Source organism: Fundulus heteroclitus, chromosome 7 (genome assembly GCF_011125445.2).
Source record: "Fundulus heteroclitus isolate FHET01 chromosome 7, MU-UCD_Fhet_4.1, whole genome shotgun sequence".
Lineage (NCBI taxonomy): Eukaryota > Metazoa > Chordata > Actinopteri > Cyprinodontiformes > Fundulidae > Fundulus > Fundulus heteroclitus.
The window spans coordinates 13,901,406-13,928,096 of record NC_046367.1 but is presented as its reverse complement, the minus strand read 5'-3'; the positions used below and the strand labels follow the sequence as shown (position 1 = coordinate 13,928,096).

At 42.1% G+C, this 26,691-nt stretch overlaps 1 protein-coding gene across 29 annotated transcripts in view; it reads left to right on the top strand.

The window, feature by feature from the left end:
* neb (nebulin) overlaps window positions 1–26,691 on the top strand; it is a 72,588-nt gene that overhangs the window by 42,948 nt on the left and 2,949 nt on the right. For 13 of the 29 annotated variants that reach the window (XM_036138976.1, XM_036138997.1, XM_036138993.1 and 10 more), the window contains 32 exons: window positions 41–145; window positions 232–336; window positions 1,946–2,050; window positions 3,658–3,759; window positions 3,852–3,959; window positions 4,871–4,975; window positions 5,082–5,186; window positions 5,278–5,382; window positions 5,491–5,595; window positions 5,705–5,815; window positions 5,948–6,058; window positions 6,180–6,281; window positions 7,147–7,251; window positions 7,807–7,896; window positions 9,984–10,097; window positions 10,669–10,773; window positions 12,196–12,300; window positions 13,305–13,409; window positions 15,266–15,376; window positions 16,014–16,124; window positions 16,687–16,800; window positions 18,434–18,538; window positions 18,641–18,745; window positions 19,038–19,142; window positions 19,582–19,674; window positions 21,443–21,535; window positions 21,835–21,927; window positions 23,159–23,251; window positions 23,909–24,001; window positions 24,444–24,551; window positions 26,109–26,295; window positions 26,567–26,659. In XM_036138976.1, the coding sequence (XP_035994869.1) occupies window positions 41–145; window positions 232–336; window positions 1,946–2,050; window positions 3,658–3,759; window positions 3,852–3,959; window positions 4,871–4,975; window positions 5,082–5,186; window positions 5,278–5,382; window positions 5,491–5,595; window positions 5,705–5,815; window positions 5,948–6,058; window positions 6,180–6,281; window positions 7,147–7,251; window positions 7,807–7,896; window positions 9,984–10,097; window positions 10,669–10,773; window positions 12,196–12,300; window positions 13,305–13,409; window positions 15,266–15,376; window positions 16,014–16,124; window positions 16,687–16,800; window positions 18,434–18,538; window positions 18,641–18,745; window positions 19,038–19,142; window positions 19,582–19,674; window positions 21,443–21,535; window positions 21,835–21,927; window positions 23,159–23,251; window positions 23,909–24,001; window positions 24,444–24,551; window positions 26,109–26,295; window positions 26,567–26,659 (3,397 nt within the window). The other 16 variants (XM_036138975.1, XM_036138977.1, XM_036138980.1 and 13 more) reach the window with 16 other exon arrangements.

Sequence of the window (26,691 nt, the reverse complement as noted above, 5' to 3'; positions counted from 1 at the left end):
ACCATTGTGTTAAATCCTTTTTTTCCCCCTCGGTCTTTAGGTAAAGTACAAGGAGGACTTGGAGTGGCTGAAGGGTATTGGGTGCTATGTCTGGGACACTCCTGACCTGCAGATGGCTGACAGGAATAAGTCCCTGTACAGTGAGGTGAGGCATCGATTCCCTTCGTGTGTTCTTCAAACATGCAACAATTACGCGTCCTGTTTGTTTTCAACCACCCTGGTTTATTGCAGAGACTGTACAAAGCCTCCTTTGAGAAGAACAGAGGAAACTTCAAATACACGTGCGACTCTCCGTTCTTCGAGGCCGCGAGGAACGCCTCCGTTCTGATCAACGATGTGAGTTCTTCCCTTCTTTCACCTCATTGTACATCAAATAATCTGATCTCTCTTTGCTCTGAAATGATCAACCATGTTTATCTGTCTCTATGCTTTCCTTCTGGACTCTCTGCTTGGAGGTAAAATATTGCAAATGTTCTATTTTTATCTGATTATTGCCTCGAACAATGATTCCCAACGTCGGGGGCGCTAGAGAGCTCAGTGGGGACACCAGGCTTTAAACCATTTTACAAAACAATTAGAAAGTTGAGTTGAAATTGTATTGGTACTGAAATCCTACTTTTTAGACAAATAGCTGCCTTATCCCAAGTGTGTTCCTGGAGTTACAATGTTAATAAAATATTAAATAAACTACATTGTTAGAAGGTTACAAGGTTAGAAATGGGAGTCAAAGGGATGGATTACCAAGGCGACGGATGAGGAGGGCAACTTGACACAATCCGTAGAAGCTTAATGTGGGAAATGAGTGGAAATTAATTTAATCGTTGGGTAATGAAATCTACTTTACTGATGATTACACAGAGCCTTTCTATAAATAGGATTGTGGACAAACCTGCTTTGATGTAACTACCTGTTTTCAGGTGGATTCAGAGTCTAGAAAATGTAGCATTTCTGCAAGGATGATGAGCAAAATGTTTTAACTGGAGTTCAGACTGACCATTTTCAGGTTGTATTCTTATTTGGGGCTACAAGCACATCAGGGAATTAATTACCACAAGCCTGAGACCGCTGTTACATCTGACCCCAGTACAGCGGGAAGAAAGATCGAGGTGACTGCTGTTTTTTTTTTTTTTTCTAGAAAGAGAGACATCTAGGCTATTTTTACAATTGAGAAACCATTGTTTAGGTTGGGAAACAAGATTAAATGATTAAAACTGTTCTCCGTGCGCGGCGAGGCGTGTGTCTTGTTCGTTTTCACAGCAACACCTTTCCTCCTGTTCCTTTAAAGTTTGCTGACGTGCTACAGGCACCTTTTTCCCCACCCCAGACATTTGTGTTTCTAACAACCTTCTGAAATTCTGAGCAGAGGATCTACAGAGCTAATTATGAGAAGACCAAGGATAAGTTCACCATAACTACAGATGATCCTAGATACCAGCTGGCCAGGGAGAACAATAAGATGAGCCAGGTAAACCTTCTGGATGTGCTGAGGGGACCGGGCCGGCCCACCTGCAGGTCCTCCAGACAGCACGCACTGGCGCATGAGGCCGTCGACAGGCCTGCCAGTGGGGCGGGGGGTCGCCGCATGGCTGTGATGGGTCCCCTGTATCAGTCTCTACTCATTGTCTCTCTTCCTATTTGTCCCTCACAGGTTCCTGTGATCGGTGCCACTCAAATAGCAGCCGCTACCTTGAGTGCGCCTGACTTGTCTGCATCTGTGCCATGAGAGAGACAGCTTGAGCTCACAGATCTAAACCTTTATCGTAAACGTTTAAAACCTCTCATTTCCGTCTCTCTATGGGCATAGATGAGTACGTCCGGGTGTCTCCCTTGGATCTCCGGAGCTCTCCTCCAGTCATCCCAGTGTTGTTTCTGTCTCTTCGTCTGTTCTGACTTCTGGCATGCTTTGTGTGTTTGTGTTTCTTGTTGTCGTCGTGTGTGCGGACAGAAAATGTACAAATCCCGAGCAAAGGATCTACTAAAGAATGGCTGCAACGAGTTACTGCGCCCCGACATCCTCACAGCCCTTTGCCAGTCCATTATGGGCAGTAAGGTAAACCGTCAGAGACCGGTGAGGTCTAACACAGAGCTGTCCACAAACACACAGGAACCTCGTCCGTCTAGTCGGGTCGGACTATGTAGCGTTGGTTAAAAGTGTTAGGATCCGAAGGTGCTGGTGATATACGGCAAAGCAGAGAGACCGTGAAATTTTCTATCCGGCACATTCTGCTCATTGCGGTTCTACACTTTTTTGTACATTTTTATTTGACCTGTTTTCCTTCAGCTTCACAAACTCGCTTTTATGTCACAAAAAGTGCACTTTGTTGTGCTTTTGTCTTCTACCTTTTATATTAAAACATTTTGGGGATTTAGACTGTTGAAGTCTGTCGATTATGGACCACAGAAGTTGACAAAAGTGTAAATATGTTCAGAAACGACCTCTTTGGCCTAAATCCTCTCTACCAAGATCAATTAACGAATGATTTTTAGATCTAACCATATATTTTGACTTATAAGAACTAAGTTTTACAAAGAAAATTCCACCTTTGATTTTAAAGTGAAAATAACACGATCTGATATTTTTTGCCACATCACCTACCTTTAACGTTTCATGACCAAAGTCATAGTCAAAGTTGTAGTTTTTCTCTTCCTGGTGTTTCTGGACATGGCTCTTTTCATCCCTTCCATCCATTTTATCCACCCAAAGGTGGCTCTACATCCATCCTCTACTCCTTCATTATTTCCTAATCCCTCCATCACTTTCATCTCATTGGTTAATTAAACTTTAACTCATTAGAAAAAGCCGTGCCGTTGCCCAGTTGCGAGCAGACATACTGAAATGCAGCTACAAACATGTTAGTCACCCTCTACATGTGTAGATCTTTGTTGTTATACTATATGTATTATATGTGGTGCAGATTTTAATGAGATATATTGTAGAATTGGTAACTTGCTGGCACATTTTTTTTCTAAATTCTTTGAGTAAACTTTTATTGTGTAGCCTTTTAGTAAAACAAGGTTACATTGGATCAGTCTCCAATATTGGCAAACAAATGGCAAAAGATCACCAGAGTTGGGTAAACATTACAGGAAAACTGAGCAGTACTCTCAACTCCACGGAAAGATCCAAAACCATCATTTCTGAGACTGCTACAGCTGATTTATGATTTTTGGGGGGTAAATTCTGAAAGGAAACTAAATGTAGGTCAGTGAGAAGAGCAGCTGGTCATCAGTGGTGTCTTGTGTTTTAATTCTCATCTTTGCATCTGTCTGTGTCTCATAAAGCATGTTTTTTGGTGACTATCATGCATGCCAACACTCCACTTATTGCTAATGAAACCTTTCCTTGAGATCTGAGTCAGATAACTATCCAAAAAAAAAAACTGAAAATAGTTACATTATTATTACATCTCAGGCATAATTTGCTGTTCCGCTATTTCAATTGCTTGTTAAATCTTTATTATCTGGACGGAGAATAAGAAATACATGTTTTTTTCTCCCCTTATGATTCAAAGATCCTTTAAGCAATGGATCTATAACTTTTTTTTGGATAGTTTTCTCTTTAGAAGCAGCCAAAGTTGGATTTAGATTGGAAACATTTAATACAGAGCCTTTTTAAGAGCTACACTAACTTAAACATCTTAACTCATCCTTCCTCAGTGGAAGTACCGGGAGCAGTACGAGCGTGCCAAAGATAAGTTCACTTCTGTTCTGGAGACTCCCGAGTATGAGGCTCACAAACGCAGCAAGAAGATCACCGATGTGAGTTTTGTGTTCTCCTTTCCCCTATGACGTCTTAACTGTTATTTTTTTGTTTGACGCTATTGTACAATGATGAAATCGTGTCCTCTTAGGTCATCTATAAGATGGAGCACAACAAGACCAAGGCCAAGGGATACACCTTGCCTTATGATACTCCACACCAGCAGCACATGAAGAAAGTCAAAGAGATCACCAGCAACGTAAGTTCCACTCCGGCGAAGAGATATTACCTCAAGTTCTGAACCAAAAAAATCCTTTAAAACAATCTTATCGCATGCATTTAAATCCAAAACGCAACATTAGTTCCTATATTACTTAAATAATGCAACATAGAATCTGCAATAGTATTATTTTATCTAAGCAGAAATACAGAACAAGAGCCCCTTCCACCGACCAATTCTAGTAGTTTTTAATGTGAACTTGCTTACCCAAAATGTTTTGCCTTTCTGCCCCTTATAAAATGGCACTGGGGGGATAATAGGGCAATGTTAGCTGACTACTTACTTAGGATATCTGCACGGTTAGCCAGCCTGCACCTGGCTGCTTTACCAGCACATCCTGCTCTTACCAAAAAAAAGTAAAAAACAAAAACAACTGCACTTGTTTTACGTAGTTTGAAGACGTTTTGCTTCCTCTCCAGGAAGCTTTTTCAATTCAAAAAGTCTGGAGTAATGTGGAATATCAAATTTTATACTACTGCCCAACAAAGGCCTATTAACAAATTCAACAGAAACAGGTCCACCCCTTTAGTAATGGGCAGTCGTTAAAGTCATTAAGCTGTTTTTGTTTTTTTACTTTTTTTTGGGATGACCATGACCTGGATGACTGAGAATCTTCACCAGCACATCCTGCTGTTAGCGCGAAAAACTCTGTGTCTGACTATTATTCTAGACTATTATTCTAGACTTCATACAGCTGGGGAACTCCATTCATTTGGGCATGTTTTATAGCATCTCATTTGAAGGACTTCAAGCACGATGATGGAACATTTAGTTTTACTCCATCGTGGTTGATGACAACCAGACCATGCCTTCACGTGACTGTTGGATGCAGATTTGAAACTTGAAGGCAGGAAAAAAAAAATTTAACCATTTTTTTATTCATCTTGCAGCTGAAATACAAAGAGGTGTACGAGAAGAGCAAAGCCCAGATCAACATGGACCCCGAGGCTCATGAGATCCGTGCCGCCAAGGAGGCCTACAAGAACATCAGCAATGTAAGCAGCCATTAATAACCGCATAAAGAAATGCCAAGTGCCGGTTAAAAAAACTGAGCACGATAAACCATTAATGATCAAATGCTCCTTGTGTTTCTCCTGTCAGCTGGACTACAAGAAGAAGTATGAGGCGACCAAGAACAAGTGGATCTGGACGGCAGACAGACCAGACTTCCTCAATGCTGCCAAAAACTCTATGCAGCAGAGTGATGTGAGTCCATTCTTCTCATTTCCAACAGAGGTGCGATTTCTATGTCTTTGTTCGCACCTTAGAGTTGACCTAAATTCTATTTCGCACCCAGGTTGAGTACAAGTACGACAAAGAGATGATGAAGGGCTGCGTGATTCCCGTCGTTGATGATAAGTACACCCTCCTGTGCATGAAAAATGCTGAAATGGCCAGCGACGTAAGTATTCGCGTTGTCTCTCCGTGAAGGACCGAAAATGTTTTGATTTCAAACGTGAGCATAGGTGGCATCAACATAATGGGCACTTTCTCCACTCACCCTTCCCAGGTGAAGTACAAAGAGAAGTATGAAAAGTCAAAGGGTCACTACATACCGGTTATGGATACACCTCAGATTCTCCACGCCAAAGCTGTGCGCACCCTGGTATCAGAGGTAAGGACCGACGCTATGTGCACATCCTTGAGGAAGCCTTGGGCTGGTTTCGAAATACAGCGTATCCACATCACGTTGTGAGTTGTGATCCTCTGGTTTTCATTCGCAGAGCAAATACAAGCAGGAAAGCAAGAAGGCCATGCAGTCCAGCTCATTCACCAAGCTGGCTGAGACTCGTGATACCGCTCACAGCAAGGAGGTCAAGAAGCTGGTCAGCCAGGTACACCTTGCTCTCATTATTTCCCTTTTTTCTTTTTTTTGACCCAAATCAACCCAACCGTCCCCTCATCCTGAACTGCGTTTGTGCAGCCGCTGAAAACGCTTTGTTGTCCCCCCCCCCCCTTACTTGCAGAAACAATACAAACAGAAGTTTGAGAAGGAAAAGGGCAAGTCGGTATACAACCAAATGATGGTGCCACCGGATGTTCAGCATGCCATGGACGTGGCGAAGAGCCAGAGCAATGTGACGTTTCTACACTTACACTTCACTGATTGATTTGTAGCTTTTTTTTGCTTTCTTTTTGGGTTGCCGATCAGTTTTCAGTGCATTTTTACTCTTTCTGCCCCTCTGTGTCATGTCACAGATTGCCTATAAAAAGGATGCCAAGGCCAACCTTCACTACACTACTGTAGCTGACCGTCCTGACATCAGGAAGGCCACCCAGGCTGCTAAGCTTATCAGTGATGTAAGCATCAAATACATGTACTGCATGTGCTGCATGAAGCTTTAGTTCATTGTAGTGAGTAACATGTTATTAAAAGTCAGGTAGGATAGTGCGATCTCTGCAGGGGTGCATGTTCTCCATTACGCATAAAGATGCATTGGAGTTCCCTGACGGTTTTGAATATCAACAAGCCTACCGTGTTAGATAAGTGGATGGATATTGTGCCTCTTGTACATAGAGGTTGGCAAGATTTGTGCTCCCAACCCAAGACAAGCGCACACACCTCCATATTGCACAAATGGTTGCTGTCCAGTGATGTTGAATAGGGTTCTGGTCTCGATTCTTGGTCAAGAGCGTCTAAGACAGCCAGTCAACGATAAACATGCATCTGCATGAGCCTAAATGTAAACCTCACTAGGTAGAGAATGCAAACATACCTCTCTGGAGAGGAATATGAGTAGAAATTTGTTTCAGTCTTCAACTGTTCACTGCCAGTGTTAGAAGAAGAGCAACAACAAATTTTGCATTCACCAAAGCATCACTATGAGTCACAATCTGTACAATAAATGGTGAAGCTTTAAAGCTTTAAATTTGACATTTAGCACCTTTCTGGAGAGAAAAGGGTGATTTGATTTGTGCAAGAGGATGTCCAAATATCGTCTCTAATTGGTTAATGTACATCATTTAAATCACGTTTTACTTTAAGCACTTTTGGACATTACTGCAAAAATCGAACATTCTGTAGAAATAGAAAAAAAATCAATACTTGTCAGATTAGATTAGATTAGATTAAATTACATCAGCTTTATTGCCCAAAGGCAATTTGTCCCCTCAGTTCATCTTGTTTACGGCCCTCTGATTCTGGTTTCCCCCTTGTGTCCATCAGATCGGCTACCGTGAAAAAGCCCGCGAAGAGGCCAGCCGTGGAGGTTCTCTGGTCAACCGGCCGGACATTGCTTTGGCAACCCATGTTTCCCAGCTGACCAGTCAGGTATACAGCACAAGAAATAAATCATTTCTCTTCGTACATCTCAGAATACAAACACATCTCCTTCTCCGTGGGCGTTTGCAAATACTGTATGGAAAGTATCATTTCTGTGCTTCCGTTTATTTTTCTTTTACCTTGTTTTAATGTATGTGGCTGCTAAAATCGGGAAGTGGCAACAAAAATAATAAGAACCACCTTCCCTGCTTAAGACTACCTTCCGCGGGTTAAACTTGCCGTGGTAGATGTGATGCTTAGCAGCACTCCTCTTTTGCACAGCTAATGACCGAACTAGCAGCTCTTAGCTAGTGCCTCCTCCGCCATCCTGTATTAAAATCCATGTTTTAATCTGTCACTGTGACTTCATATAATATGTTTACGTTTAACGGCTCATATCATTGTACATGTCTAACTCCACCCTTAAACCACACCTTGTGTCTCTCTTCCTTCTCCATTCTTCTTCTTCTTCTCTCTCACTAGTAATTCTAATCTCATTCCTCTCATCCCTGCTTCCATAATCGTCTTTGTATTCTCATTCCACCATCTCACTGCGCTTTGTAGGTGGAGGCCACGGCCTCCCTCCATGGAGCAGCTTCCTATGATACCCCTCTGATGCGGCACATTAAGAAAATGAGTGCGGTGACTAGTGATGTAAGGAGGCGCATGTCCTAAAGCTGAAGGGCTGCTGCTACGTGTTTGTCTCCTTTGTCTACAAGTTCCTTCCCTTTCAACCCTTTGACTGATCTTAGAAGGATTTAGTTTTTTTTTTATCGGTGTAATTGAGTGTTTTTAAACTACATGGGTCTAAAAACATTTATTTGCGGTGTATGAAACAGTTTTGTGCTTTGATTTGTTTTGCTGTTTGTGTGCACCCTTCGGTTCTGTGTGCATCCCTTGTTTTCTCCCGCTGAAAAAGCTCTGGCTCGTTGCTAAGCGTAGAAAAAAATGCATCGCGGCCTTAGCTGCGCAAGTATTCATACCGTATTTGTTTGTATTTATCTAATAGTTTCAGGTTTCCCTCTTTCAGTCTGCGGGTGTGTTTCTGATCGTTCACAGACTGAAACAAGCAGAAATATCACCAAACTCTTCCAACTGGATTTTTTTCTGAAAAGCTTGCAGTTTATCATTGATTTATATTTTGGCCACTAGAGGTCAGCATAGCCTCACAGACAGAGGATGCTATTGCTTAACTTCAAATTATTGTATTTACATATTTTTGTATTGATCTGTTTTAGCCCATCCTTTATGCAGAACTACGTTAGCGGTTTAGGAACATCATAACATCCCTTCATATTTATTATGATGTATTAAGTTTAGGCTTTGCATACACGGACCAAAGAATACTGTTATTACTCTTACTTGGCAACAGAAATAGATTACAAACACATACTGTTCTTTTTACTGAAGAATAAATCAACGACGCATTAAAGCTTGTTCAAAGGCTCTGACTAACAAAGATGAAATGTCTTGTCATTAAATCTCCTTTGAACTTTTCAGATCTCTGTTTAAAAGGGCAGCTATTGACTTTTCCTGTCATTTATCATCGTACTGGCTGTGGATTGGTTATTATATATATAAATATATATATATATATATATATATATATATATAAATATATATATATATATATATATATATATATATATATATATATATATATATATATATATATATATATATATATATATATATATATATATACACAAGTTATTTGCATGCACCTATAGGAACAAATAAATTGCCAGCAACATGTATTAGCATCCCTGATAAGGATGTGCATAACTTGCAGTAAATAAATTTATCTTTTATTGCAGAAGAATAATTCCACACTGAAAAAAGGCCCTGGAAACCTTTACTTTTTGTACATTTATTCTGTTGGGGGGGGGGGGGGGGGAGAATTCAGAACTTCTTTTAATAAAATCACAGATAGCATGATTTTTGAATCTATTGTCTTAATACCAAAAGCCCATTTTACCAAAAAGGGCAGAACTTAATCTTCTATTGTGGTATCTCGCAATGTTGGCGCATACAGGGAGAGAGACTTTAAACATTTTTGATCATTCTTTTTTGCACAATCTCACTAGGTTGTCCAAAATTTCCTAAACATCCTTGTATTTCAAAGAGTTCATGGCGGTGTGCGCTCTAAAAGGTTTCCCAGAAACTTTGGAAAAGAAGCAGGCCCACATCGTTACAGATATTCCACCCTACTTAACAGTGGGCCATATATTCCTTTTTTTCACTAATGCCAAACAGCCGAGCCCTGTAGTGTTTGTTGATAAAAATCTGATCAAAGCACACCTTTGGAGTTTAAATGCAACAGGCTTCAGGAGAGCTTATCTGAAGGGATCATCAAGGGTGTCAATAATTGTGCCACCAGTAATTCTAATGAAAATAATTAGTTCTCATGATGGGATTTTCCTCCATGACGAATAAATGCACAGAAATTAAAAGTTGGACTGGTCGAAAGGTGATATTATTCTACTGCGGTTAAAAAGATGAATGAATCTTGTCACATATTTACTGGGGGTGCAGGCAATAAATGTGGGCTGGTACTATACATGATTACCAGGCGTCATACAGCATGTCCACCACAAAGAAACTGTAAGTTACTAATCCTGTTGTATACACTTTGCATATCCTGTCTTTCAGTCATTTCAAGTCTCTAAATCCACTTTTTGGTCCCGACTCAGTACTTCGTGTTGACTTAAAAAATATTCTGCCTTTTTTTGCCTCGCCAGCTGAAGTACAAGGAGAAATTTGATAAGGAGATGAAAGGAAAGAAGCCTCAATTTGACCCGAAGGAGAGCAAGATTTACAAAACCCAGAAGGATGCCAATGATCTGGCTAGTGAGGTGGGTAGTCACAGAGCTGCCGTCATGCCGTGCTAGTTTCTATGTCTTTCCATGCATAAAGAGGGGTCGCAGGTACGTTCAAGTGGCTGCTTGCAGTTCGAAGAGTAGCAGAGTACAGTTGTCCAAGAATCGACTCAAGGTAGCAAGATGATTTGAATCAACTTCATTACCTAAAATAGTTTTTTTTGTTTGTTTTTTAATTCTTTGAGGGATGAAATAAGATTTTTTTTAAGGCTGATTTACCATTACAAGTGTTAAGAAGTTACAAAAGGGTACCAATTGATGATCAAAATACATTTGATTCAGAAAGTATAATTTCTGAGAAAGTATTTTAGCACTCCTTACATGGCTTAGTTTTAGTGTTTTTCCTTTAAAAAGTTATTATTTTAAAACCTTAATAGACTATGAAATTCTGAAGAGACTAGAGCGAAGAAAAGATCTCTAAAGCCGAGTCCATCTTAGGATGCCAGACCTCTTTCCCCTGAAAAACACATGTAATTAAATCTCCTCTCTGATTCGTCAGATTATGTGCTTGCTTCATTAAAAGTGTCTCTGTTAACGCCACCCGCAGGTGAAGTACAAGGGTGACCTGAAGAAGATCCACAAACCCGTGACTGACATGGCGGAGTCTCTGTCCATGCAGCACAACCTGAGCACCAGCAAGCTGTCAAGTGACGTAAGATGTCCCCATCATCATCATCACCATCACCACCATCACTGCTTAACCCTTTCCTCCTCCCACTCCAGCTGCTTACTTTCAGTCCGCTCTGTAGTCTTTTGAAGCCAAACTCAACCCTAGAGTAACAGCAGCTTCCCACACGCTCATGGTAAACCATTCACCATGTCATAGATTTAAACTCTAGGATCCATCATCTAAACATCCATAATCCTTTTTGACCTCATCTGGTGGTGATCCTGACCCTCCTCACCTTTTAACATCTAATGCTTCCCTTTTCCTCCGATTAAAGTTTTAGCGAAGCTCGCCCTAACACGACCTTCAACTCCCTTTGATCATTTACCCCCCCCGATTTGAAACTACATCTTTCCATTAACGTATGAAGTGAGCCTTCATCTCTGCTATAACATTCGCGGGGCCCTGCGATGGTATTCATGCTCCGCGGCGCTTTCTCACATTTGGTCACGTTACGGTCGCCAGCTTCAGGGGATCTTATGTGATGGACCAACTCAACGTTGTGGAGGAAAACGAGACGTGGTGTTCCCTGATAAAACTCTAAAAAAGGGTGGCATGCAGTCCCCGGTTCATCTAAAACTCCCAAATTAAAACCCAGTGCAAACTATTCCCCTTAGAAATCCTCTACTTGATAAACTGAAAGGACGTGTGATTTAACCTCAGGGTAAAAGTAGCTGCTGTGTAAACTTAACAAAGCACACCAGTTCTTCTGAACGGGCAGGATTAGGAAGGAGGGTATCAATAAGAGAAACCCTCAGTGGCACTGGAGTAGCTGCAGAGATTCCCCCGCTCAGGAGGGGGAATCTGTCAGCGCAGCAACACAATGCATCTGTGAAAAAAAGATGTCAGAGTTGGCCCTGCCAGAACACGCCGTCCCTGTAGTGAAAAACGTGGTGGCAGCATCATGTGGTGGGGAGGGTTTACGTCAGCAGGGACGTGGACGGGAAGATGGATGGAGAGAAATACAAGGCGATCCTGGAAGGAAACCTGGTGTAAAAGACTTGAAACAGGAGGGCAGATTAATCTTCCTACAGGAAAACTGCCCTAAATGAACCCAGAGCTACAATAAAATGGTTTGGATCAAAGCTCGTTTGTGTAGCAGAAGTGGTCCAGCCAAAGTCCAGACCTGGATGTAGCTAATAATCTGTGGCAAAACCTGAAAACCCTTAACCCAAACATGCATTTTTTTTTTTTATTCACAATTTCACACTACTTTGCTTTGGTCTATCACATACAGTTCCAACATAAAACCGCAGATTTTGTGAGTTTTAATGTGAGAAAATGTGGAAAGGTTGTCGGCGTGTGAATACTCCCGCCAGGCGCCCTGCGAGCATTTTTTAACGGAGTAGGCTCTAGCTTCTGATTCGCTGTACTGAGCTGCCTTACTTTACTGGGAATCCCCTGTAGTACCGCTACAAGAAGAAATTTGAGGAGAGTAAGGGTCACTACCACATGATCGCTGACACACCAGAGCAACTTCATCTCAAGGAGGCCTCTGAGCTGCAGAGCAACGTAAGTGACGCAGACTCCGGGGACCGGCAAACCCGTTGCCAACCTAAAAGTACCTTCCAGTTTGTCTCAATGTTCACCCCATCCCAGGGATGTCCCGATTCAAAGAATGGGGATGTCCTCAGTTTCATTGCGTTTGTCCTCTGTTTTTCTGGACAGCTGTGGATTATTTTTTTATTTTTTATTTTTCCCAACCAGTTTCTGCAGGACAGCCTTGATACGCTGCTCCAACATGGAGTAAACCAGGTCAAGAAACGTCTGTAATGTTTTGACATCATGTCACCTAAAAAGCTGTTTCCAGAGATGTATTTGGCTCCACGCGTACCATTACGGTGTTCAGTAACCTCACATTGAGCTCCTGCTGACAACGTTTTTTTACCTGAGCCGGCTGCAGAAGGGCCAGGCTAAAGCTAGCAAAGTCTGCACAAAGAATCGCAATGAATCGCACTTCATTGGTTCCTGTGAATCATGTGCAAACAAAACTTACAGCAAAGAAAATGGTGCTTTGCTTCAACCGTTGTAGAATTGAATCGCCACTGTTTCAGCTGCTTTCTGCTTAACTCAGCCCTCTGGGGACATGGGAGCAGCGGCAGAGAGCAGGACCGCGTGATACAGAGGACTGCAGCGGACAATACAGTCTCTATATCACGGTGAACGTCTCTATAAAGGAGGAAACACGTGTGCATTGTTATGGGAAAACCTAGATTCTTTAGTTTAATAAAATAATGTGCGTGGCCAGCAGTTTTACTAGCCTTGCGCGGAGAGCTAGTGCTAACGCATCTGGTGCCGCTGACATAAAATCAGAGGCGGAGCAACAACAGGTCGCAGGAGTCTGGATTAGTCAGGGACCCCAAAGCCAATTCTTTCATTTGTTTGGATCGGGACATCCCTACCTGATACACTGGCCAATCACGTTTGTCAGTTTGTGGAAACGATGGACGAGCTTTTAAGTGGCGACGTTTAAACAAAGCCTGTTTTACATTGTGTGTGTGTTTGGACCATTTCAGGTTAAATACAAGGAGAAGTATGAGAAGGAGAAGGGCAAGCCCATGCTGGACTTTGAGACCCCAACTTATGTGACGGCTAAGGAGGCGCAGCACATGCAGAGCCAGGTAGACCCTCCTTTATCTCTCCTTTGTGCTTAAAGTAGCTGCAGATGCCAGCTTTGCTTCAAAGACTCCTTTGTGTCTCGTTAGAGCCGAAATGCAGTGCCCCTTGTTATCAGTTTCTGAGCTTTTTGGATGGTTTGTTAACTACGAATTGGCAGAATTTGTTTAAAATCTTGAAGAGCATACAACTGCTAGTTAACTGCAAATGGAATACATTGCTTTAGTATCTGTTGATGTATAATTACCTTTCTGGCGCTGACGAATCACTGTTGCCTTCATCGGCTGTCGTTAGCTGTGCTCACAAAGGTTTTCAGCTGAAGGCAGACTGAAAAGTGATGAAATGTTGCTTACCTACCAGCTTGACTTCCACTCTGATGCAGAGAAGTCAGCAGGAAAGCAAATCTTTGGATTTCCTAAAGACCCAGAGCCGGCCCTAGCAATACATGAAGTGAGCAGAGGCTTAATGATGCGACGAAAACATGATTTAAGCAACACAAAAGGGTTCTGCAGGGTCTTACGAAGTCATAAAATGTTGTTAATTTACAATGTTATGTTCTAGGTACATAAAGATAAACGTTTTTTTCCAGGTTTACCGAACCAGTCTTCGATTAGAACGACTCACTTCTTACCTATTTGATGTCCATTCATTTATTGCTTCTTATATCAATGTCTTCTTTTAAAGCATCTTTTTTTTTAACCACTGTTATTCTGAACTTCATTGTTATTTTTTGGTGAGACAACGTTCCAAGGCGTGGGCATTCAATCTTCACTTTTAAACCACTTAAAGAACTTTGCTCCTTTAACTGGAAACCTGAACACTTTAGTTGCAACATACCCTGTTATAGTTATTTGAAATCATTACGTCATTGAGCGACGTTATTTGGTGATCATCATGAGGATCTTTGAACGGGTCTCAAAAACAACAAACCCCCAAACACACGTTCGATCGTAAAGCCATTTGATGATTTACACTGTCTGCTGATATGGCTGTGTGGTTGTAAAGTATAATAAACATTGTTTTGAATTTATGGTTAAGCCCAACAGTAGTCATACCCCCCAGGAGATTTAGGCTTAAAGTCATCTTTTGATTTTGTCCTCTGACTGGAAGTAATGTTCACGTTTCAGGGTGACCAAGTCAGAACCTAGACTTGAATCAGAACAAGGATCTGTGGGTGGAGCTAAAGATTAGGGTGATGGATAGGAGGCCATCCAAGCTCAAAGAATTGGAGCTTATCCCTAAAGAGGGATTTTTTTTTTACCATTGAAGAGGGAATAAATATTTTGGCTTTAATCCTTTAAAAATGAAATGTGAATAACATCTGATTTCTTTTTTTACCCCCGTTATTTCAAAATTGAGACTCCTTCTACATTGTCTTGTTATCTTCTGAGAGACGCTTCTTTCATTTCCTCTGAGGAACAAACGTGTTGGTTGAATGAAAAGCATTCCAGATCTAAATCTGCCAGGGGGTGTAAATGATTTTAAACCCAACACTATAATGGATAAATACTTGAATATGGATGATATGAACTGCATACTAGTTGAGCCACTTTAATAGTGCTAGCTGATTACTTGTTGTTGGAGGACCCCAAATCGTTTTGTGCTTAGACCTGCATAGGTTTTCACAGTGGTTATCACAAACATTTATTAAAAATTAAAAGCAATAAAAGCACAGTGGACAGCTGTTTTTCCTCCCATCCTTTGGTGCAGACTTCCAGGCTAAACGTTTAGCGTAAACCTCACAGACTGCGAAGTGGCTGTTCCGTTCAGTGCTCTGCAAACAGTGATGCCGTAACTGCACTGCCGCTTGCATGCGTTTTTTTGTCTGAGCTCTGTCTGTCTTGTCTTTGTGGCTCAATAGAAAGACTATAAGAGGGACTTTGAGGAGAACGTGAGGGGAAAGAACCTCTCGGGCTTGGAGGTCACCCCCGCCATGATTCATGTCAGGCACGCCACCAAAATAGCCAGCGAGGTAACCGACGGACGGTTTATCCCGTTAACCTCCCCCCGTTTACCTCATCGTACTAAGACCGTACCGCAGAAGAAGTCCTGCTCTGTTTTCCCCCGTCTTTTATCCTCTCACGTTTTCTTTTCATAAGCTCACTTCTCAAGGGGCTTCCCTTTGACGCTCCTGTTTGATCACCTTCGACCCGCTCGCATGCTTTGCAGAGACCTGGTGTAGATTGTGCTGCTTCCACTGACTTCTCGCCCTCCTCATGTCCTACTCTCACCCCCTTGTCTTTACGTAGCAGCTTCCCTTATGAGTGCATGCAGTGGTTGAAATGAACAAGTGCTGATTTCACTGAAATGCTGATTTTTTTTTTCCTTTCTCCTTCTTGTTCTGAAACTACTTTTTCATGTGTTATCCTGTACAATTTGTTTCACCATGTCTATTTACAGGGTCTTTGCCTAAGTCAGCAATATCTCCACTTTCTCTCTGCTAAAATGTTTCGAGTTGCAATAATGTAACATCTGTGGTCTATTTCTTTTTTTTTTTTTTTTTTTGTGAGATATTGGTGACTTTGAGCCTTAATTTGTCTGTATGCCTTGGCCTTGCCTGTCTGTGTGCCCATCTCTGCAGTCTCTCTTGTCTTTCTTCCGTTGTGTAGAAAGAGTACAGGAAGGATCTAGAGGAGGGAGTGAAGGGTAAAGGGCTAACTGTACTGGAGGAAACTCCGGAGCTTTTGAGGGCAAAGAATGCCACTCAAATCCTGTGTGAGGTACGGCTGACTGAGAGGTGACGGAGGTGGCATCACGCTCTCCTCTTACTGACTACCCTTAACCCCCCCTCACGGGGAACCGCCCTCCCCCGCTTAACCAAGCTGCACCGCCCCACTACGAGGGTTTGATTCACTTTCTTGCTTCCTGCTTTTTGACATGACTAATCTTCCATCGCTCTGTAGTTAAAAAAACAACAACAATTGCTTCCTTAAACTCTTACTCGTCACCCTTCCTTGTTTCTGAGAGATAATCTCTGGGGGCCTCTTGAAACTAGAAATTGGTTGGGTCGTAGTTGATTCCAAAGAAATAATCTCATTAAAAGCAGATGAATGATGAACGCACTGTCTTGACTCCCATTCTTTGGTTGTTAGTGGCGCTCCACATCGTCATACATCATTTACATTCCCTAAATCCAATCCCTAATTCCTGCTAACCTCCTCTGTTCCCCCTAGGTGTTTTTGCAGCCCTCCTCAGTATGAAAGAGTCCAAATGTGGTTGTTTTATATCCAATTGGGATTGGCAAACGATATTGCTGACATTTGTACGTTTTCACGTTTGCAGAGGGAGTACAAGAAGTCGCTGGAGCAGGAGATCAAGGGCAAAGGAATGTTGGCTTTGGCTACAGACACCCCGGACTTTATGCGAGCCAGGAATGCGACAGATATCCTCAGTCAGGTCTGTTGTCATGTTGCCTGAATGCGTCAGCGTGGGGCTCAGTGTCCTGCAAAAGTACGCTTTCACAATTTTCTCACATTACAGTGACAAAATTCAATTAATTTGGTTGGGATTTTGTCTTATAGAGCCGACACAAAGCAATGCATAATGGTGAAATGCAGAGTCCCAGACAGTTAAATCAAAAAATTGTGGAATGCATAAGTATGCAGCCCTCTTAACACTCATACTTGTAAATAAAATTTACAACAAAATCACCCGATTAATTTGTTAAATATAACTGAATACTAAGAATAAATGACACAGATTTATTGGAGTAATTTCAAGCTTTTAATTCTGCTAATTCTAATGATTTTTTTTTGCTTACAGTAATTTAAAACACAACATTTAAAATTAGAATATTAACCAATAAAAAAACATTGAATACAGAAATGTGGGCTTAAAGGGGCAAAATCCACTTTCTTAGCCCTTAAATACATTTTGTTGTGAGCTTAGCGTCTCTAGGAGTGAAGGGGTTGCCTAGACATCTTTATATTCTTTTTGGGTCATAATTTTTAAAGCGGTTTTCAGGGACGTTTGTTGAATAATAAAACAGTTTTTGCTGCGGAGCTGCTAAACATGGAGCACCATCTAAAAATGGAAAGAGTATGGCACAACTATAAGCCCACCAAAACATTTCTGTCGGCCAGAGCTGAGAGGGTGTGCAAGGAGAACAAGTGAAGCAGCCAAGAGGCCCATTGCAACTCTTGGGGAGCTGCATAAATCCGCAGCTCAGGTGGGGGGAATATTATAACAGGACAGCCATTTTCTGTGCACTCCACACATCTGAACCCATGGGAGAAACCGCTGTTGAATGGCAGCCAATAACGGGTCCTGTTTGCAGTTTGCAGCAAGCCATGAAGGAGGGCAAATACGTGGAAGATCTGTCCAGATGAAACCAAGATTGCAATGTTTATTGAACACTCAAACTGATCCCCACATTGACACGTGGTGGTTGCAGCATTCTGCCGTGGGGACGCTGCTCTCCAGCAAAGACGGAAGATGATGAGAGTTGTCAGGAAGACCGAATGAGCTAAATATAGAGTAGCTATAGGGGGAAAATAACCCTTAGACACAGCAAAAGACTTCAGATTGAGGCAGCGGTTCACCTTCCAGCAAGATAACAACCATAAACGTAAAGTCAGAGCTAAAATTGAGTCCTTTAGATCCTGAAGATTCAATTTGTTACACTGGGCCGATCAAAGCCTGGACCTAAATCCCCTTCAGAATCTGGGGCACAGCTGGACATGCACTCCATCCAATCTTACTGAAATTGAGTTGTTTCGTAAAGAAGAAAGGGCAAAAAAAAATTACAACTGCTTTCCACTCGCTTCAGATTTCATTGGTGAAATCTTAAAAACGCGGTGAATTTTCCCTTCACTTTAAAGTTGTGCCCTGCTTGTACTACCGCTGTTAGTCTCACTAATGAAATCCCAAGAAAATACATTAGGGTTAGTGGTTGTGACATGGCAACGTGTGACAAAGGTCAACGGACATCGACGCAGGAGACTTTATCCGTTGCGTATTTGACGAACTGTCGTGTGTTTTCAGTCGCCGCCACATTAGAAAGTCCTCACCGACGGTTTCTGTCCTTCAGACTAAGTACAAACAGACCGCCGAGATGGACAGAGCCAGCTACACTACTGTCATCGACACCCCGGACATCATCCACGCTCAGCAGATGAGGAACATCGTCAGCCAGGTACGCTGCTGGATGGAAGCAAACAACCTGGAGACTTTCAGCTCCCGGTCCTGCCCCGCGAGTACGTCTGAAACCGAACAACTGTCGTTATCGTCCCAACAGAAAAAGTACAGAGAGGAGGCTGAGAAGACCATGTCTCACTACGTGCCGGTCCTGGACACTCCAGAGATGCAGAGAGTCCGTGAGAACCAGAGGAACTTCAGCACCGTAAGTTAGAAAAGACCTCCTGTGTCTGCTGCGCGGGAAAAACCTCCGTTTTGACTTCATTGTTGCCGCCTCGCTCCTCTCTCTCCATCTTTGTTTATAGTAAGATGTTTAAGATGTTTTTTTAATTCTGTCTGGTTTTCTCCTGTAAGTGTTTATGGTGTCGTTATTTGTGCTTCAGCCAGCGTAAGAAGTAATGCAGTAATTTTGTGTTCTCTGTTTTTAGCACTGCCTTCCCTCTTGTTTTAGCCTTCAGACGTTTTTAACCGCACCATCTTTCCCTTCTTTTTTGTAGCTTCAGTACCAGATTGACCTAAAAAACACAAAGGGAAAAGTGTCTACTGTTAAGGACACTCCAGAAATGCTCCGTGTTAAAGAAAACACAAAGAATTTCAGCTTGGTATTTATGGCGTGATAGTTTGGGTTTTTTTAACAGTTTTTTTCTCCCATCTTTAACCTTTTTTTGGGTTTGTCGTTGCTCATTTTTAACAAACTCTGACGTGAAGCTCCCATCTCTTTGGAACAAGTAATTGAACTGTCCGTTGTTAGACCCAGCGTTTTTAATGGATGCAACTAACCCTTTAAGATTAGTCTTGTACGCTAAAGTTTGTAGCCGCCAGTGCAGAGCTTGTGTGTGTTCACAGTCGTGATCTTGTGCTTTCTCGTGTGCTTTTAATTCGTTCTTATGTTGTTGTTTTTTCGTTGCCTTTGTCTGTCTGTGCTCTCAAGGTGTTGTTCATCTAAATTGCGAATAATCTGGAGTTTAACTTTAAAGCATGAGCGAGAGAAAAGATCGGGCTAACTTCTGGTTCACGCTTTTGTCCCTCATCCCCACAAAGATTCATTACAAAGACGATGTGGGAGGCGGGACGGCCTTGTCCGAAACCCCCGAGATGGAGCGAGTCAAACGTAACCAGCGCAACATTAGCACGGTACTCCAGCGAGTGACCCTGCCCCCCCATCATACCCCCCCTGACCACCCAGCCTCTCGGCTCTCCATCCATTCTCCCTTATAGTCGAGTAACTGAGAGAAAACCCCTGAACTGACCTCCCATGTAATATCTCCGCGTAAACGTTTTCAGTTCAACTTTTTGTTTGAGGCAAATGTATCTGTTGGTTTTCTTAGTAGATTTATTTGTTTTTTATCCTAATCCGAGAATGAAGCTAATGAGGCATTCTAACAGGAGTTAACATTGAAATGTAGGTTTGCAATGGTATGATTTTTTTTTATTTATTTAGCATACCAGCTTCAACAGTGCTCTAGATGGCCAAAATTATGAGTAGGCTGATGTCTACCATCAGCAGGGAAGGACTTAGTGAATCAACAATATGATCCTTTATCCTTGAGCCGCTGCAAGAGGACAAATTGCTTCAGTACTTGATTTTATTCAGGGGTTCTTAATTTTCTTTGCTCCAGGATGTACAGCACCAGCCACATTTATTGGCAGCCCTGGTAAAGAAGGTAAAAGTGAATTTTCGATTGCCATGCTTTAATCTGACGCTGGAAATATTAGGTAAAAAAAATTAATTACCATGTTCAGATATAGAGGTTTTTAATAAAAGCACTGGAGGCAAAGGTGTTGAGCGCCTTTAACAATAATAAAATAAGAGTAACTCATCTTTTGAATTTATACTTAACTTTTTCAAGTTGATCAAGTTGGGCCTTTCTGTTAAAATGGGGCATGAATGGGAAATGACACAGTGGCACATTTTCTTTTAGCCACTGGCCTGTTGGCAGGACCACGTCCCATAGCTGTGACTCACTGTAAGAGAGCCTCAGCAGAAATGGACATCTTGAGGTCATACATCGAGCAAACAACAGTCAGACCCCATCTACAACTGCTTTTTGGTGTCGAGGCCAGAAAAAAGGGCTCTTTTTTTCTGCAAACAGGAAGAGCACGATAAACTACTGGGACGCCGTCTTTTGTTCAGACGAGACTAAGATTTACCTAAAAATAAAGGCCAAATGACTGAAAAAAGGTCACCCACTGTTAAGCATGGTGGAGGATCTGTGATACTGCGGGCCTTTCTCTTACAAACGCTCTGGATAGTCAGAGGGCGTAGCATCGGGAACTCTTAGAAACATTAAGAGATCCTCCACCAAACCTAAAATAGATTTTTCTACAATCCAATACACACGGCTAAATTAACACAATCAACCTACTTCCAAGAACAAATCTCAGTCCCAGACCTAAATTCTAAAGAAAATCTGTGTGAAGAGCCTTAGAGAGGAACTAGTCTTGTGCAATAGTATATTAGGCTAAGTGCAATATAATGATGGATTTAATTGAAGGAGTTTAAGACATTTCTACCAGAGGTTCCAGTAAATGTGGCCGTCCCTGTGGTATCTGGGCATCCGCTGACGTTTCAGATCAGAATCAGATTCTGATTCTGATTCTGAGTAGATTGAGTATAAATAGATAGGGACTCAACTATGACAGAGCTTGTTCCCAAAAATTAACATTTTCACCGTCTACAGGAACTTTGTTGGTACTTCTACTAAATGTATTAACGGTTAGGTCTAAATTAAAGAAAGGAAACTAATATCGTAAATATTGGAACCACCACGAGTGATTTAACCGCTTTTATTATCAGCGGTTATTAATGTGTAATCAAGTATGAATGGATGGACCTGACTAGTGTGCACGAAGCATAAGAAGCGATCTCACTGTGTACCTTTGTGACATTTGCAATGGGCAGATACAGTACAAGGAATCTGTGGGTCAAGGCACAACCATACCAGATCTCCCTGAGGTGAAGCGGGTCCGAGAAACCCAGAAGAATATCAGCCTGGTAGAGGAAAACCACTGCAGTGACCCCTCCCATCCTTATATCCCTCATGTCTTTCTGTTTTTTTTAAAAAATACACATTTCTCTTTTTATAGTGCTGGTTTATCCTCCTCCATCCTAACTATTTTTCCATGAATCATTCCTTTTAGCCAGAAATTATTCCAGACTTGATTTTAAAAACAGTTTCCACCTTGGTTTATTTATTTTTTTGACGATTCCTCTCCTCCCCGAACTGATAACTAATCTGCCGTGGAGTGTGCCGCCGCCGTACGTGACTGTTCTGTGTGTTGTCTCGTTCCAAGCATCGTTACAAAGAAGGAGTGGGACAGGGCACGTCAGTGCCAGAGACCCCAGAGATGGAGAGAGTCAAACGCAATCAAGAAAACATTAGCACGGTACCTCACAGCAGTGACCCTCTAGCCTCCTATCCCGACCCTTCATCCTTCTGCCCCCCCCCCCCCCCCTTCCTCCCTCTTCATCTCTCTCCACCACCTTGACGTAACAACTCTCCTCCTGAGCCCCCTCTGGTCATCTAGATGTTAAAAGATGTCCCATCAAACCCACCCTCTCACATACAGAGGTTTACATATGCCCATCTTGGACACCAATGTCATACAAATAGTGGGATTTTAATGCTGCATTTGAACGGTTGTTTTACCAGGTTGGTACGAGGATGCGACATACATCCTAAGGGATCCTTAAAAGGCGGGATTAGGTGTGCAAAAGCACCTCTGGAGTTCATTTGAAGCGATTGGTCTCCTTGCACAGACTGGTCACAGTTCAAAAATCCTGCCTCTGGATTCCTCGACTTCTTCTCAGATGAACAGCTAGATGCTTCAGACTTGGACCCGAACACGTGATGACGATCCCAAACACACACCAACGCTGGTCTGGAAAGTACAAAGCAGGCTGCGGTTAAACCTGGCTGACAGCCCGAGCCTTAACACCACCTCCAAACATTTTGGACTAACCCTAAAAGCAAGGTCTGTGGCAGGAAGTGGGCCAGTATAACATGAGCTCTGCTCTGAGGAATGACTAAATGTCCCGTCAGAATGACTTCAGGAGGTGGCTGGTGGTTACAGAAAGCATTTGAATCCCCTGCAGTTTGCTTACAAATCATTGTTCAAATATTCGTGGGGACGAATATATATATATATTTTTGCCGAGAGAGATTTAGAGAGAAATCTGCAATAAATTCAAAGTTTTTCATCCAGTGCTTTTTTTTTTTTAAAGATCCAGTGAAGTTGTACATGTTGTAACCCCCTCCAAAGAAAACAGAACCGTTCAAGTGCAGCTTTAAAAATCCCACAGAGACCTTTGTGTTGATGAATGGCGTATATGTAAACCTCTGACAGTACCTGTAGCTCCTACGTACCTAGGGAATGAGCTAAACACCTCTCCTTTCTCTAGCATGAAGTCCTTCTCCAGTTCTCAGGATCAGTAATTTAGCATTTTTCCTGAACATATTTATTTTTTATTCCATTTATGTTTTCTCTGTTGTGTGTATGTGTGTGTGTGTTCTTTCTTTCTGTCTGTCTGTCGTTGTGCCATTTGTCTGTTACTGATCTGCCTCTTCTCTTCTTCTGCTGTCCCCGCATATGCGACCCTCCGACATTTCTTTGCTAGATTAAATACAAGGACTCTCTGGGTCGAGGCACAGCAATACCGGACCTGCCCGAGGTGAAGCGGGTCAAAGAAACCCAGAAGCACATCAGCTCGGTAGTGGAACCAAGCCGAAACCACGTGTGCTCCTAACCTCTGAGCGTAGACTGTAGTTTCCACCATCACTCCCCTCTTCTCTCTCTCCCTCCCTCTCTCTCTCTCTCTCTTTCCTCCTCCATCATCTCCTCCTCATCCCATCCATCTTTATTTAAGGCTCAGTCTGCAGATTTCTTGAGCTCCCGCCGTTTTCACCCCTAATTTCGCCATCATTTCCACCTTCCTCTCTTATCCTCCCTCATCCTCTTTGTTTTTCCTCTTTTAATCTTCTACGTCATTCCTGCCTCTTTGGCCTCTTAATACGACGTTTCCTAACCCGCAGCCAAGCTTTTCCTTCATCAATCTGTGCCATTCTACTTAATTGTCTTTTTTAACAGCAGCCAATGAGAAGCTAAATCTTCTGCTGAGATGTGAGGATTGTTTTTTTTTGTTTTTTTTTTCGTACATGTTTTTGTTCCTGCAGCAGAGATCCTGGCTATTCAAACCAGGGCCAATGCATCTTTATATATATATATATATATATATATATATATATATAAAAAAGAATAAATTAGTTTGTTTTTGAGTCCACTGTGAAAAGTGTGCTTTAGCGCTGTGGCCGTAATGGTTTAAAGGTGTCTGACCGGCCCTCCTGGGGGCTCTGCTTATGTCCTTTAGGTGTTGTATAAGGACAGTTCTGCCAAGGGAACTCCTGTGGTCTTTACTCCTGAGATGGAGCGAGTCAAAAGGAACCAAGAAAACATTAGCTCGGTACCTTCAGAAGCACTGCAAGAACATATTCCTACTAAGACGTGTTCCACCTCCTGTTAACCTTCTTCTAACCGAGCCCACCCCTGCTTTAGTTAATCTCATTAATGCTCTCTCTCTCTGTGAATACGTTTAATCCCAGCCGCTGCGGTGTGCCCACACGTCCTCCCCTCTAACCTCTTTTGTTCTTTAGACTGCTCCACCGCCTCTTTTTTTTTTTACCCCCCCTCCGTTCACCCTCTGAAGACCGGAACGTAACTCTGTTTCTTCTAACTCCTCATCTCCTAATAAAGAAAAAAGAAAAGAAAAATAATCCTCCTGCTAATTCATTGGTCTGATTTGCCAGTAATCCTCTGCGTGCCCTCTGAGATTTTCCTCTCTGTGCTCTTGATGCGCTGACCGATGCAGATCTCAGACCCTCACTGTCCTCCTCTTCCTCCTCCAGGTGCTGTACTCCGACAGCTTCCGCAGGCAGGTCCAGGGCAAGGCCGCCTTCGTTCTGGATACGCCTGAGATGAGGCGTGTCAGAGAGACGCAGCGCATCATTTCTGGGGTAAGGTTCCTTTAATACCCATGTAGGTGTTGTGGCCCGGCTTTGACATCACAAAAAAATCCACAAGGGCCACAGATGCACCATGGACGAGTAATTTACGCAGGCAAAAATAAATAAAATTTCCAGGTGAAGTCCTTTATTTGTGGTTTATTTCTCCTTTGCAAGCAAGCAAACAGAAATGGACAAACATTTTCCTCCCTGCTTCTCTTGTGCTGGTAAAAAAAAAAAAAAAACATACGCCCACCCAGATGCATGCTGGTCCTACCACTGACAGCCTTTTTATAAAGTTAATCTACCCAAATTGCTCATAACTAACCAGAAGCAAAGAAACATAACTAAATAATCAAAATTTTATCTCAAAACAAATATCAAACAATAAAGTAAAATAAACAACCTTAACTAGATTATCCACAAAAAATACAAATTTAATTAATAACAAAACATAATTGGCTCATACTGTATGGTTAATTTAAATTTGGCTCTTAGCTCACAGTATGAGGTCTTCTGGATTGAGCCAACCATCCAGTTAGTCCCACATATTTACCCAACTCTTATATAGGCTTGGCAACTAAGTTTGTTTCAGATATGGGAGTCCTGTTTTTATAATTTGCAGTTTACAGAATAAACTTTAGATCACAGCAAAAATGACTAAAATGATCGGACTAGACCTGTCAGATTAATAGATTCCCCAAGTATCCATTCACCCTGAACCTTTTCATGTTTTGTCCCATTTCCATCAGAAACTTTGGTGTATTTTTCTGGGATTTTATGCAATAGATCAGGTTAAAGGAGCAACAACCAAGGGTTGGAATCTAAAGTCAAATTCCTAGTTTGTACCAACAAACCATGGGGGCAAATCACTTTAATGAGGGTACAAAATCCTAACACAAGATTCCTCCACACTTCTTCATATATATATATATATATATATATATATATATATATATATATATATATATATATATATATATCTATATATGAATTTATTTTAGTTTTTTGTAGCGAGGTCCACTTCTTTATTGGGGAGGGTAAAACCCCCCAATAAAGAAGCATTACTTTGAATAAATCAATTAAAAGTAATGCTTTTCTTTAGCATACCCCGAGTCAAAACTTTGCAGACGCATCTTCCAATAAAACTACTTTAAAAAAATTATAAAATAAAAATTGGTATGTCTCTATTCTCTACCAGCTTTCCATGTCTAGAAGCTATAATTTATGTCCTTTGTTCTGTGGAAAATAATCAGACTGGATGGAGAATCTCTGTGTTGACGGATTTGGGTTTGGGTTACTTTGACTGGGCCATTTTCTAACAAAGTATTCCACCATAGCTCTGGGTGTTTGTTCGGGATCATTGTGCATTCCCACAGCATGACACTGCCACCACCACCCTTCACGCATAATTTTACCTCCACTTCACTATCATGCACAACAATCACAACAAATCCTAATGGAATAAACCGAGGTAATAAGGGGTACCATGACAACATGTCATGGTATCGGGGCTCGACTAAAAAAAAAAAAAGCAGCGCCTTCATGACTTTGATTTCTCTCATTCAGGTGAAATACCACGAAGACTTCGAGAAGAGCAAGGGCAGCTTCACTCCCACCACCTCTGACCTGGTGACCGAGCGCGTGAAGAAGAACACGCAGGACTTCAGCGACATCAGCTACCGCGGCATCCAGAGGCGTGTGGTGGAGATGGAGAAGAGACGCGCCATGGAGCACGACCAGGAGACCGTCACCGGTACCGTCAACGCAGACCAATACCTCTGCTCGTCATTGCCAGGACCCAATAGTTTTAGATGCCGGCTATAAATAATTCAAACTGATGAATAAATATTGCTTTCACCTGTGCTATATCCTTGTGCATATTAAAGGATAGAAATAACTAGGATTGTTCTCTTTTTGAAAATAAACGCGGTCCTACGCTTGCTGTGAAATAAACACCTTTTCTCCTCTGTGTGAGAAATTAGACACTGAGCTGGAACCCATCCTATCACTTCTCTGTCCTGCAGATCTGCGGGTGTGGCGCACCAACCCCGGCTCGGTGTTCGACTATGACCCAGCTGAGGACAACATCCAGTCCAGGAGTCTGCACATGATGTCAGGTGAGATTCAGATCACGAGATGGATTCAGAAG